Raw genomic sequence first — 13,878 nt, forward strand, 5'->3', positions numbered from 1 at the left:
GAGTATTTTATGTACATATACACGTACCTTAGTTATTCATTGATTTGCGCTAGAGGACTTGTTCGGCTCATTTTAAATTAGTGCCTTGGGGTAATGAACGAGGGAATGTTCGGTTATTGGAGTGTACACGAGTGTCGATTCGATTCCTCGAATTTTCGGAGACCGGGGGTTATTGGATGCTTTAGCAAGAAAAAATGTTACATTAAAAATTCCCGTCTGAAACGTTTCTCAACCTTTTTCCTCAAATCAACATAATCTGAGCCTCATATACGGTAATTCGATCAAATCGCATTTGTATATTTCATATGAATTGAATCTTAGAGTTAAAAAATATTTGGTAAAACAATAAAACCCTTTCTCAGTTGTAAATTTGAATGCTCTCATCTCTCGTCCATATCCAAATGTGAATATAGTGACAATAACGAATCAACACTCGCGGAAACACTCTGAGCTTATTGATTTGCTATCAGACTACCTGGAAATTGTACAAATGGAGTTACCCTGGTACAATATCCGGAGAGACCTAGAAAGCAGTTATTATCCTCTCGACTATCTCATTATTGAAAAGTCAAATTGCCGGAAGTCAAATTTTTCGCCCGAGATAATCGAGGATATGAGTGCAGACAATTCGTTCCAACATCCGAATTCTCTTCCGCAGTTTTCTTTTTTTCATATGATGAAGGTCTTCAAGCTTTGCTCAGCGGTGCACTAGCTGCAGTTATAATTACATTGTTTTAATACTACTAGTGACTGGGATCAGATCTCACTGCAAGTAATAAAAAATATATTTGTATATCTTCATATATAATCCGCCTTCAACACGCGATGGACTGATGAGTGCTGGAGGAATTGAGCTTTCATATTCATATTATCGACGATATATGAATTTAATTATACGATTTTCCATTAATTGTTGAGTCATCTTATCGTCTTCTGTGCTTTTCCAGAAATATTCAGTGCATTTCAACAATCAAATTGACTTCGATATGGAGATGAGCCGACATTTTAACGACATGAAAGATCGAGAAGTGCAATCAAAAGGATTCACAATAAATTTAATTAGTATTATAATTTAATTCATCAAAAAAATTACCGGGCATTCATTGAATTTTTATTGATTGTTTGCTAACTCTATCAATAAGTTAAAATTCACTGAATAATTTTTTTCGTAGGTTTCATTCTCCCATGAAGCGGAATCCCATATCAATCGTCGACCAGTCGCATTAGCAGTCGGTGAATCAGTCCACCCTGAGCTTTCCTCCAACTCTCGTCGATAAAGTAGTCCATGACCCCTGATTTCCCCCTAAAAATTCAGTCGATAAAGAAGGAAGGGACTTGAACAATGCGATCTTACGTTAGAGGCATTACACAAGCTTCATAATACAACTCCACTCAAAAATCGAAGTCTGACCCCAGTCACAATACCACTCACTCAACCCAAATCGTGCCACCTCACTCTTGGCCATTCGTGAAAATTCAGGAATAAATGAAACGACAGACTAAACAATTCAACTCACAATCAGGCCGTCGTGTGAACAACATTAAAGATTAAGATTAAATTTCCACGAATGTGCCAGCAATATTGCGCCCGTGTGCTCCTCGACGGTTTATTTTTCATTCAATAAGCATAGAAAAAACTCAATCTACATTTAAATGAGAATAAAAAAAACCATTGTAAGTTGGCTGACCCCATTTTTTTTTTAAACAGAAAAAAGTCAATGGGGTCTTGATATGTTCGATTGGAACCACGATGTGTTTTACATTCTTTTTTTTCTCTTGTGTTAATGTTTGTGGGTTTGTGTACACTGGTGACCTCCTGTTTAAACGCTTTTTCATTCTTTACATAATCCTTTTATTTCTCTACCCCAACTTCAACATCATTTGCGTGACAATCGCTGACACTCGTGGGGTTAAACACTCCCGGTTATTCCTCGTGAAACTCCTTCACTCGGTATCTGCACGATCAATGTGCATTTCCACTCGTCTGGGATTTTATTTTCAAAGCTCTGTCTTCACTTTTTTTTAGTTTTTTTCTTCTTGGCTTCTAATTCATGGGAGAAACGAGGTCAGAATTTTAATGACTCTTGGTTTTTCTTGTTTTCCCGCGCATTCAGTGAGAGGAGAAAATGAATTAAGAAATGCGCGGAAACGGACAAGTGGAAGAATCCGATATGTGTCAGACCGGCGATGAATTACTAGGCTGCGGATGGCACTGGGCAGACGCTCTTTGTCGGTGTTTTTAAAGATGTTATATGACTGTGTGATGAATTAGGTTTATTCTATGGTGCGATTAAAATCAATCTGGGTCGTGAGTACATTATGACACGTGCAATTTTGTTTATTCACCGCGGGATTTTGTTCGTGTATTTTCATTCGTGATGACTGTATTTAACGAGCTTTCACTTTCGAAAATCCAAATAATTCCCATCGCTTATAAATTAATGTTGCAGAGAATTTTTTCCAGCAAAGTATTTGTGAAAATTTTTTTCTGGATGAGTTTTTCAAAAGAAATTTACTGCTATAAACTAGCAAATATTCAACTCAAAGCTCTCATCTCTGAATTGTCTCCCCGTAAAATATTTCCCCATTATCTCGATTGATATTCACTTGATTCCGCAGCCCCACCTCGAGGAAAAAAAAAATCCTGTGGTGCTAAAGGCGCATCATTCTGCGAAATCCCAGGATAGCCCTCACACAACCCAGGCAACTGATGTATCCACTAGAGACAACTGAGCCTGATCCCTTTATTGCTCCTGTCCTATTTATCCATGTACATGTGTTCAAGAACACGTGAGGGAATTCCCGGGGAAAAAAACGATTCACGAGAACCTAATAAAATCTTCATCATGAAACTCTCCCTCTTCCACGGAGCATCACACCCTCGCGTACTCCTATCTCCCACTATTTTCTTATCGAGGCCTAAAGTACCTCGACGATCCGAATTTTCGGGCGCTCGATATCGCTGGATTTTTCTACCATTCAGTGAATTTGTTGATATGCCCCAGGCAATACATTCCGGCGTAGCCTTCACCCCTGCTTCCCCTCTCCATCCCCTCCATTCCTGGGCCTACGAGTTATCTATCCCCTGGTGGGATATAAATGCGTTATTTCGCCGCCGCGAGATTCTCAATAGCATTGAACTCTGTGAATGACTTCCTCACACGTCCACCGAATCGAATGAATGTTTTATGGGGGTAATGGGGGGAGATTAATTCCAGGAATGACGAGGAGACGGGGGAAGGTGGGGTAATATTTCTCTGATTAGCAATATTAAATAATTCTTCGAGGTATCAATGTTTCAGGGGATTTCTTGGAATTTGGCGGGGGAGCGGGAGAATCGGGGAATTGGAGAGGGTTCAATGGGTGGTTGGGGAAATATCGGGGCGGAATCCACTGGCTCGCAACCCCTCTCACTATCCGAATTCTTGAGACGCGACGGAATCAAGATTTAACCCTCTGGTTTGTTTTGACGGCAGTGGGTCAACTGGCGGAAATGAAGGGGTCATTACACTGAATTTATCATCGGACATTTTGTCTCGTAATAAAATATTGCGCGGTAAAAGTGTCCTGCAAAATCAATAGTTGAGAAAAAATTATCTGGGTCTATTTTCTTTGGGAAATATAATTGGGGAAAAATTTTTGGAGATAAAATTTGACTCTTTTAACATTAGTTATTGCGGGAATTATCGAAACAGCCGTTTTTGTGCAAAAAACGTTGTGTAACGGAATTAATGTGCAATTTATCAATTTCGATTCATTTGAATGGAATAAATGAATGTGTATGTGTCCCTTCTGCTTGCTCCTCTATTGAGTTGACGATATTCATTTGGTTTAATTAAAAAATTAAATCTGCCCCTTTGTGTCCTTTGTCGTCATATGTTGCAATATTGTAAAATGAAATAATCCATCATGAGCCACCGCTCCACTTAATGAATATATTATTAAGGATTAATCTTGTATCTAGATATTGAAATATAGAAAACTTGGAATGTGCTGAATTTTCAAGAAAAATAAAAAAATTTATGTTCGATTCGACCGTGAATTGAAATGAAATTCATCGCATTGGCAATTCATGCCCAGCTGTTACTTGAAACCAAGAGAGTCTTCGTGGGGCACGTAATCATCGACATTTAATTTCGAGGTATTACAGTTACCACTGACCGTAACGATTTTATTATATATCCGATGTCACGCGGACATGGATGAGTGAATTTTATGATCTGCGTCGTGTATTTCATTGGACAATGTCCAGATGTACCGAGAGTAACGACGTACATGGACACTGGAATTTATATGAGGTTAATAAAACAGGAAAAAAGCGAGAAAGAAAGAGAGTTATAAAAACGGAAGAATAGTAAAAAAAATGAGGTGAGCCTTGTTCCCTATCTGGCCTCACTTGTGTTCACCGTCAATCATCATTGCGACATGGCTCATTCGGTATTCTGTGTTCACAGTGTCGATTCCGTTTGTCCGCCAAAACCAAATATACCGTAAAAACAAGTGACCCAAAGCTTTAATTCAGTCGCACCTCACAACTGCACTGCAGATCGCATCGATATGCAGTTTTTTTTTGTCATCTGTATTTCACGTTTTCCTGTTCTCTCGTTGGTTTTTCCGATATTGGTGCATCAATATCTGTAAACACAGACTATTACCTTTCGGGGAAAATTGAACAAGAAGGAATAACGTTTGCAGTGGCGATTTCATTAGGTAATGATGGAATTTATGAAGTTAAATGTGAAGAATGAATAAATTAAAGTAATTCTGACATGAGGAAATGTCATCGTAATTTCTGTCATCTAAATTATTCAGAGCATCGCAGATGTTTCTGTTAAAATGATTTTCTATTTTTGTGTCTGGATGTCTTAATGTCATCGCATAGCATAGAATCAGTGTCTGTCCATTTGAACAGGAAATTTTGATTCAAAATATCCTAAATTATCCACTGTAACCTGAACTTTTTATGGATCCGAATTTTCGAGGAATAATTAGTCTGCATTTTCCACATTATTTCCGTTTCAGCGATAAAATTAGAGCGAATAAATAATTTTGAAAATCCATAATATTCCGAATAAACCGCTGGACAACATAAATCATAAATCTCGGCTCCTCATCAACAATTCACCGTTGACAGGCAAAAAATATTAATTCTGGATTATGCAAAATTCCGATTGAAGTAATTATGAATATGTTGAATGTGTCAACTACTCTTATCCCGCAAAAACAACCGAATAAAAAAAAAATGTCCTACGCCCCTCACCACGACTACAGTATTCGCCCATGCATTTATACATCCACGTGCGTTGATTATCCTGGGTTATTCTCTTCTTACGTGTATTGTATCGTGTACGTGTGTATGTGTTTGTGTAGAGTGCAGCGTGCTTCTCCCTGTATCATAAACTTCGTACATTATTGCTTTTCCGATAGCCACGTCACACTCTCGCCACTGCCTCACGGTCGTAAGTCTCTCTGGCTCCAGCCGAGTAGATTAGATATATACTCAAACACATACTCAACTGAGTCTGACTGATTTCACCCCCTTCTCCACTGAACCACAGAATTGAAATTCAATCTTATCCATAAATTTTTACATTTTTCCTCTTGTGGCATTGCATACCCTCGTTATTGAAGTACAACTTCATGAATATTTGTTCCTGATAAAATTCATCACTCCATCATCTTTTAAAGCTCAATATTGATAACAAGTGTGTGCAGCAGTCATGAGTATTTTAATCATTTTAATGAGAAAAAAAAATTACTGGAATGAAAAAGCGTTTGCAGTGTAAGTGATTGCAGTTGTCGATGTTTCATGAGTCGTTTAAAAATAATTGCTTTGAATATTAGACGGAACTAAGGGGGTAGTCCACAGAATGAGGAATTGATATTCATTACAATTCTGAAAGGACAATCAATTTTTGGAGATCGTCAAATTGTAAGGTACTTAGGGATTGATAAGAATTTAATCAATCGAGTTGCTACTGAACGTTGGACATGATAAAATGATATGAAATTCTTATGGAGTGATTTTCATTTCCACTTAGTTTTCAAGGTCGTTTTCTGAATTTTTTGAATATCCATTGCAATGTGAATCACCTTCAAAAGCTTTTCTAAAGTGCTGTAATTTTTTTCCTCCGTATTTGATAAATGCAGAGAAGTGGTGAAAGTCGACGAACCAACGAATTTATCACTCACTAATTCGCAAATATTCCTGGAATTTTCTTAAATGTTAGGACTCTTGCGGAAAAACGTCTACGGAAATTTCCCCACGAAAATTTATAATTTTCCCGATGATAACCTAGACTATCTCAATAGGAAACTAATTACAAAACTGATCAGAGGATTTTCTTATAAAAAATAATCTGAAAACTCAGATTAATTTGAGTTTCCTCTTCCACCACTTCACTACAAAAATTATTATTCTTCCACTCCCCTCCCTCTCTCTCTATCTATATATATATATCTTACTCACATTCATAATATATAATAATTAATTTTGTGTATAATACAAATAATATCATTATATTCCTCATAGATACCCTTTTGACACCTTTAAATAGTCATCAGTGCTTCGAGTAAACAAATTTATCACACAATCTCACGTGTCCCAAGAGCATCACATTCAACATAATTATACAAAATGATATATCCTTCGTATTAATCATGGTATAAACACTGTTGGAAGCGATCGTTATACGTTCATCGTACTTCCATACTCTTAATAATTCTCCATTAATGCGACGTCACCTTTTCAAATGAGTGGAGTCTAGTGTAGCTGTTCATGAAATAATGCTCAGCCTCTTTCATAAATGACCACCAATGCTATAAATCTTGCATTCATCCAGTGACCCCACTCGTCGAGTTTCGCACGTTTCTGGAGCCATCGTAATTCACCTCTCGATGTGGATTATTCGGATAAAAAAAAAGCATTGGGCATAAAACTGAAGGAAATAAAATATAAAAAAAACATTCAAAAATCAACGACAGTCCGCACGGATTTTTCATTTCAAGCGGGCACGTACCGATACTCTCGGGAAATCCCATCGCATTACTCATCCCAGTGAACCCACCGAATCGATGCCACCCGCGGCTGACATTTACTGCTTCGTGGAGTGTAGAACTTTCGGAATTAGCAGTAAAGGAACATATTTGAGTCAATTGAAATTCTGAAAGGAGTTTTTTTCGGTTCTCGAGGAGAGGAAAAAGTGAATAGTTGGTTGGGAGAGTTTCGGCTGGAGTGCATTGAAAAATATGAAGGTTATGGAGAAGTACGTCCTTGGATGAAGAAGTTTGGTTGAAAGATTTTTAACAGCCAAATATGTTGCAGGAGGAAAATAAAATTTACTGACAGATTTTTCGGGGACGAGGTAAAGTTGAATTGATACATTCATTTTCCTGGAATTATTAAGGGCCTGAAGGGGCCCTTAGATCGCGTTTGAAGTGAATTTGGAAACGGCATTAGCGTATTTGCTCGTAGATTAGTTGGGAAAGTTTACGTTATGGTAGAGAAGCCCTTTTCTGGTCGCCTATTTCTGGTGGCATAAGAAATATAAGATGGGAGTTAACCGATGGGTTAGGTATTTATTCTAGAAATGAACTACGTGCATACCGTGCAATGGAGTTATCTCACGAGCAATAATTAGGCAAACCATTAACGAATTGAATTTGCGATGGAAAAAAAGGAAAAAAATTTTTTCGCAGCTCGGTACAAATATTGATTTATTTACACCACAACGTTTTTTTTCGTAACAAGTGGAAGCAAGGATTCGGTTTATGTACGTTGCTCCGAGGGATATTCATCGTGAGTGAAAAGTTCGGAGGGAAAAGTTTTAAAGATACCACGACTGATAAGCTCAGGGCTCAGAAAAAAAAATCAACTCTCTTTTGTGGGTTTTGAGGGGAGTTAGTGATAACGAATGCCAGTGATCCTCGGTGCGAAACAACACTGATAAGAGAAACAGCGTTGGGGTAAACATTTGGAGGCATGGAAGTCATTTGTGTAACGACGATTGTAGATTATCCTAAAAGGATACTTCGAGAGGCGGACGGCCTCAGTTTTTTGACAAAAAAAAATTATGGTAAATTTGGTATATCTAGTGGCTTATTTCAAGAGTCTTTAGAGATAAAATCAAGCTGTGATCGTGGTGGAGGGCGGAAGTAAACAGAACGTAATGGTCGGACCCAGTTCTGTACGGGTAGAAATATTCGCTTCGAGGCTTCAATGCTAGTGTATGACCTGGTGAATATGAAAATTGTAGTATTTCAATGTCTAAAAAAAAAATCTGATGAAATACTCCAGCGTCGAACTTGTTTTTATCTGCCACTGATTTTTTTATGGGTGAGATGAAGAGATTGGAAAATACGGGTCATCACCTCTTCCATAGCCATTAACCCGTTCTATAATAAAGGTAATCGCAAAAATTTAATTATCGCCTTTCGATCCGCAGATATTTCTGGAAAAGTCAACTGAATGCAAAATCGCCTGAAACCGGGGAAATTCAATATCTTTACCGACTCTCTTTAAGATTCTTGGGACATGACATTCAGTTGTGACGATGAATTGTGCAGAAGCTAGCGAAACTCGACGATTAGTCACATGTCTATAAACAACTGAAAGCAACGAGAACTGCAAGTTTATTTCGCTTTGATGTTTAGATGAAAAGGAGGTGGTCTGATGAGCATGAAAATGGTGGTGGTGAATAGGCAGGAGAATTTCGACGATAAACATTGGTGTTGAGCATGTCTTTTTCCAATAGTTCTTGACATACTTTAAAACCTACTTCACCAAATGACAAAGTTTTTTTTTCCCTGAATGCCCGGAACTGTTGGAATGATGATGGCTCAGAACTTGTGTTTTCGATCACAAATTTTCTAGACTATCCGATATCACTATTTTCATCAAGCCCAGAAATGACGAGTTCTATTTCACGAGAACAAATTCTTCCCATTCCACTCAGCAATTCACTCTACAGTTTTCATCATACATATGTTAATACCTCCTAAATATTGAATTTTATACACATTTTCTAACATCGCTCCTCAAGCATAATACAATCACGTAAATGCACTCTTATATTCGTCTCACCTCTCGTGTTATAAATATCATTCTTTAAACATCTGTCCAGATTTTTGTCGTTCTATTGAGACTCACGTACCCTGTCACGATGTAGGGGCATCAAGTACACCAGGATTGAGAACAATTCGACTGGATACTGTGATTAATAGGATCGAAACGAGGATTACCAGGGTGAGACGGGATCTGGTCACACGTCCCTCACTGCTCTGTGGTAATTTCACCTCGACTTCCGCCATTTTGAAGATTGACAGGAGGGGATGGGTGTGCACCTCCTGATACTTATTGTTGATTTTGTTGCTCAGGTCCTGCAACATCCCCCCGCATTCGTCCTGCAAATGAACGAGAAAGTTATTTATCAAGAGACTCCGAAAAACTGGTTCAATTGGTTATATTTAATCGCAATTGACAGAAAAAAGAGGTTTGGCAAGTTGCACTGACTCCAACAATTCCAGCACAACATTGGCCCAGTGTTCATGATGAGCAACTGTTATTTTCCTTCCCAGCCTATCCTCTCCCCCCTCCCCAACAACTAAATCCAAAATGACCGAACTAATTGTTTCAACTCAATTAAACTTTTTTCATTTGTCAAAACACAGTTGTTTTCAATTTTTCCCAGTTATGAGTTGTGTTTCACCAAATTGGAGTGACCTTGTAAATAGAGATGAATTGAAATCCGTCCAATTTACGTTGGCCCGCGGGGCTTAACGTTGCCGGACGTCACTGGTCAACTGACGTTCTCTCAAATCGATTTCCATTATTACCTCTCCTCCATGCATCATCACTCTCTTTTCCACCTTCCACCCTTTTCGCCCACTCCCTCCCTTGTTTCTCTTAATCTGCTACCCTGAATTACCAACGGCTCGTTGAATCTTTAATTTCCGGGAGGAATACCCGGTTGAGAAAGGGAGAAAAAAAAAGCGATGCGATGATTTTTTCACTGAATTTTTCCCCCTCATTTCCACCAGTGTTCCTCTCTCAACTGCATTTTTATTATATATTTGAGCCCGTCTGTTTTTTTACCCCGCACTCCGAAGGTTTAAATTTCAGAGTTCCGGTGGAGCTCGACGAATTCTCACTATGGAATAATGAAATCGACGAGTGCGTTCATTCGAACACGCCCCATTGCGCCCAGTCCAAGCTCTCCTCACTATTTCTATTTTATTAATTCACTCATTTTTTTTCGAGCTTCTGGCAATAACTCGTTCGGAGGAGACTCCATCAGGCCCATTATTATACCGGCTATCCCACAGGGGATTAATTGAAGTGTGGATGCAATATTCAAAGAGGGTTATTCAACTTTTAATGCGACTTTTGTGCAATTTATGAAAGAGAAAATTCCTAATATATTGAAAGTTATTAAATTGAGTGCAAAATTGAGCTTATCAAAGAGCTTCATGGCTGTTTGTGTAAGTTGATCAGTTTCACAGAGACTCAAAAAATAATCTGATGAGTCTCTTCAAAAGGAATTTATTATTTAATTTATTAATGGCCATCTCTGAGTCCACTCAGCTTATTAATTATCTCCGTCAATTCCCCCGAGGCGTCAAATGACAGGGATGAAACGATTATATACTTAGACGATAATATTCTATATTTGATATAGTTCAGGTTGTCATCTGTGCATTCAGCATGCTAGAGTGGTAGAGAGAAGTGAATACTTTTCATTTCGAATAACTCGATAACGGTAGAGTGAAATTTCATGAGTTTGCTGACACTTTGACGTTGTTTCAAACCTTCAAAATTAAATTTAACTCAGCAGTATAGCCATTACCACATCTATAAAAAGGTTCACTGTAGTTAGGAAATTCTCCAGTTCTAAATTGATCGGATATATATCGGAAAATGTCTCCGATTTATTTGATGTATTCGATTCATTACAAATTTTGTCATTAGGGGGTAAATGAAATTTCTGTTCGAACTGATATATGCAAACTTAAATTGAATCAATTCATCAAATTCAACGCTTCATCACCTGTGATCCCTTGTCCTCCCTTTACTCACCTAGTTTCCCTCAAAATTTAATTTCCAATCATTCAGTGACAAAATCAGAGAATTTTGAAAAATCCATGAATATTTAAATTAAAAATCAGCGTTGAGTATTTTTGCAGGAGAAACATATCAATTTGCAGGGATGAAAATTCACGTCATATGTTCTCCCGTTTGAAATTGAATTGAACGTATTTGGGTGGGCTTTAGGTCCACTAATAACGCCCGACACTCTGAACCCAAAGCCTCCTGGATGATAATTCATTTTACACATTGCCCTTGCTAATTGTACCCCACCGTTATACCCACTCCCCTTCCATCTCCACCCTCCTCGATCCTCTGGTTCTGGTCCTCACCGGATGCAGGAAATTATCCCACACCCTCATCCACCTCACCCCTTTTCATATCCAGCACAGCACGTTGTGATCCCACCACTTTGCTGGTTAAATCCTTCTACAGTTTGTGGTCTCCAGTCTGCGTGCATGGATAACTCGATTTCTCGTGTTTCATTTTTCATTTTTTGTCTTAAAAAAAAACAATGTATTTACATGGTTTCCAGTTATTTTTCGTAATCCAGGGTCTCAGCTAATGGATTAACGGTATGTGGGAGTGAATTATCCAAATGTTTTTGCTCAGATTCTGCAAGGAGAGAGGAGTGATGGCAGAGAGACTTATATGAATACCAACACCCAGGAAGAATTATTATTTCCCTCGATGGTAATGAACTTGAGAGATATAATAAAAAATATCGTGGAACAGGGGAAAATTACTGCTGAAAATAGTAAGGCCCATGTGATAGTACTTTTAAAAAATGAGTTGTATCTGTGTGCAGGAAAATATGTTTGTCACCCGTTCATGGGCATTTCAACAATTTATTCAATAAAATCGCAAGCGAGAAGGGATTGACAGATTTGGATCTATTTCCAATCAGTTACATTCATTGAGCTATCCAGAATTCAATGGGAGTGGGTCGAGAGAGTTATTCCTCTATCGTAACTATTTCAATATGGACTGGAATTTGCAAAATTCGCCAAAGGCTTGTTTTTGACTGAAAAAAATGTTTTCGGTGATACCCCTCGCATTGATCAAACAAGTCTTCTTGAATTCGATCACTGAAAAATGTAATAAAGCCCCTTCTGTCCTCCAACATTTGCAGATTAATGGTGAAACATGGTCAAAATCAATATTTAAATTTCATACAAATTTGAAAAACGTCGGAATTAAATGAAAGTTCGTCTCCATTTTAAAAATGAATTCAGATATTGACACATCTGTTCATCCAAAATTCAGAGGAATATTCATTTTACTCAGGTGCTTTTACCATTCAAAAAATTTCTGTGCGATTTGACATTCTCGTTCTCTTTTCCATTCGCGAAGGAAACTATTTTTATAATGTCTCAGCGTATGAAATTTCAATACTGTTTAGATGATTTCACGAGATTCTAATGGTCGATCTCCAAGTGCTCCCTCACACCGCTTTTGAAGTTTCATTTTTCGTTAAAAACTCCGAAATAATACTGAACAGGTATCAGTGACTATTGCGAAAATAGCCGACCCGCTTAAGATAGCACACTTCATCTGTCAAAACCAAAAATTATTTTAGTACTCCAACTGTACGAGTGTAAAAGTGGAGCTATACAGACTTGATAGTCTGCACACTCTCAGTTAATTGAATCGTCCATTGCATCCTATTTTCATCTGGATAAAATTGTTTACGATAATTCTGAGTGTGTGTTGCTCGGATGGGTTTATGTCATTGTATCATTAAAACCGTCAATCACCCATTTCCAAAAATACATGCAACATTGATAGGGATTTTCTAGTTGCCTGCACCTAGGCCATCATCATCTTGCACAAGCAATTGCCATTATCCCAGTCTATATCACAATGAGAATCCCTTATTAATGGAGGGTTAATTGGATCATCCTCAGGGGGCATGAAGCGATCGTGCATCAATGGTCCAACGTAGTCCGTTGATAGCACGCAGGGCTTAGTGTGACTCTACTATTCATACGTGCATCTTCATTTTCTTGTGTATTCCTCTCCCTAATCCTTGAAGACAATTCCACAAAAATTTTCACTAAATGGAACCAAAAATACCAGCTGAAAATAAATGGTTCTATTCTTCAGTCTTAAAAATACTCTCACCAAGTCACTTCAGATTTGCCTTCAACTTTGATCACAACTCCGTATTAATGACCCCTCGAAAATATAAATAACAAACCCGAAGTACCGAAAGCTCGAAAATTCCACAACCTAGAGAATGTAAGGACTCGTGAGCAAGTGTTGTACATACAAGAAGTTGAGAGAGCGGAAACTTACGAGGCACCGAAGTGGCTCGAGCGGATGACGATTAGCGGGATTTAAGATTAAGATCGTGGTGCTCCTGGCGAAATCTCGGTGTGTTTCGTGCACACGAAGAGTGCGAGAGCTGTTGGAGGTGGGGTAAAGGCAGCCACGCAGAAGTTGGTGGATAAGCACAGTAGGAGTTCCCAAGGGGTGAGGGGGTCGTTCAATAAGGGGAGAGAAAAAATAAATAAAACCAACGGTATATAGGCGGCTGTGGAGCTCATTTGCATTGCGTGACAAGGTGTTTTACTTCTTCAGCATTGACTCAAAACTCATGTGTTAGTACGTTGCATGTCGTTAGTTCTCCCTTTTTACTTTTTTCGTTTTCTTCCTTTACCTCTCCTTAAATATTTTTCATCTCTTACCACCTCGTATTCCTCACCACGGGGCCACTCAGCGGTACCTTTTCTACTTCCTCCCTTGCATTACAACTTCTTTGGTTTTTTTTTTTCATCCTTTTTCTCTTTTAC

At 38.3% G+C, this 13,878-nt stretch overlaps 1 protein-coding gene across 5 annotated transcripts in view; it reads right to left on the minus strand.

The window, feature by feature from the left end:
- Window positions 1-289: 289 nt before the first annotated feature.
- The window catches only part of Gfrl (Glial cell line-derived neurotrophic family receptor-like), a 161,129-nt gene continuing 147,540 nt past the window's right edge, over window positions 290-13,878 (minus strand). For all 5 annotated transcript variants that reach the window (XM_064138430.1, XM_064138431.1, XM_064138432.1 and 2 more), the window contains 2 exons: window positions 9,083-9,402; window positions 290-1,303 (listed from right to left, as the gene is read on the minus strand). In XM_064138430.1, the coding sequence (XP_063994500.1) occupies window positions 9,157-9,402 (246 nt within the window). In that variant the 3' untranslated portion in view covers window positions 290-1,303; window positions 9,083-9,156. The remainder of the gene's footprint in view (window positions 1,304-9,082; window positions 9,403-13,878) is intronic.

Source organism: Diachasmimorpha longicaudata, chromosome 2, assembly GCF_034640455.1.
Source record: "Diachasmimorpha longicaudata isolate KC_UGA_2023 chromosome 2, iyDiaLong2, whole genome shotgun sequence".
Taxonomy (NCBI): Eukaryota; Metazoa; Arthropoda; class Insecta; order Hymenoptera; family Braconidae; genus Diachasmimorpha; species Diachasmimorpha longicaudata.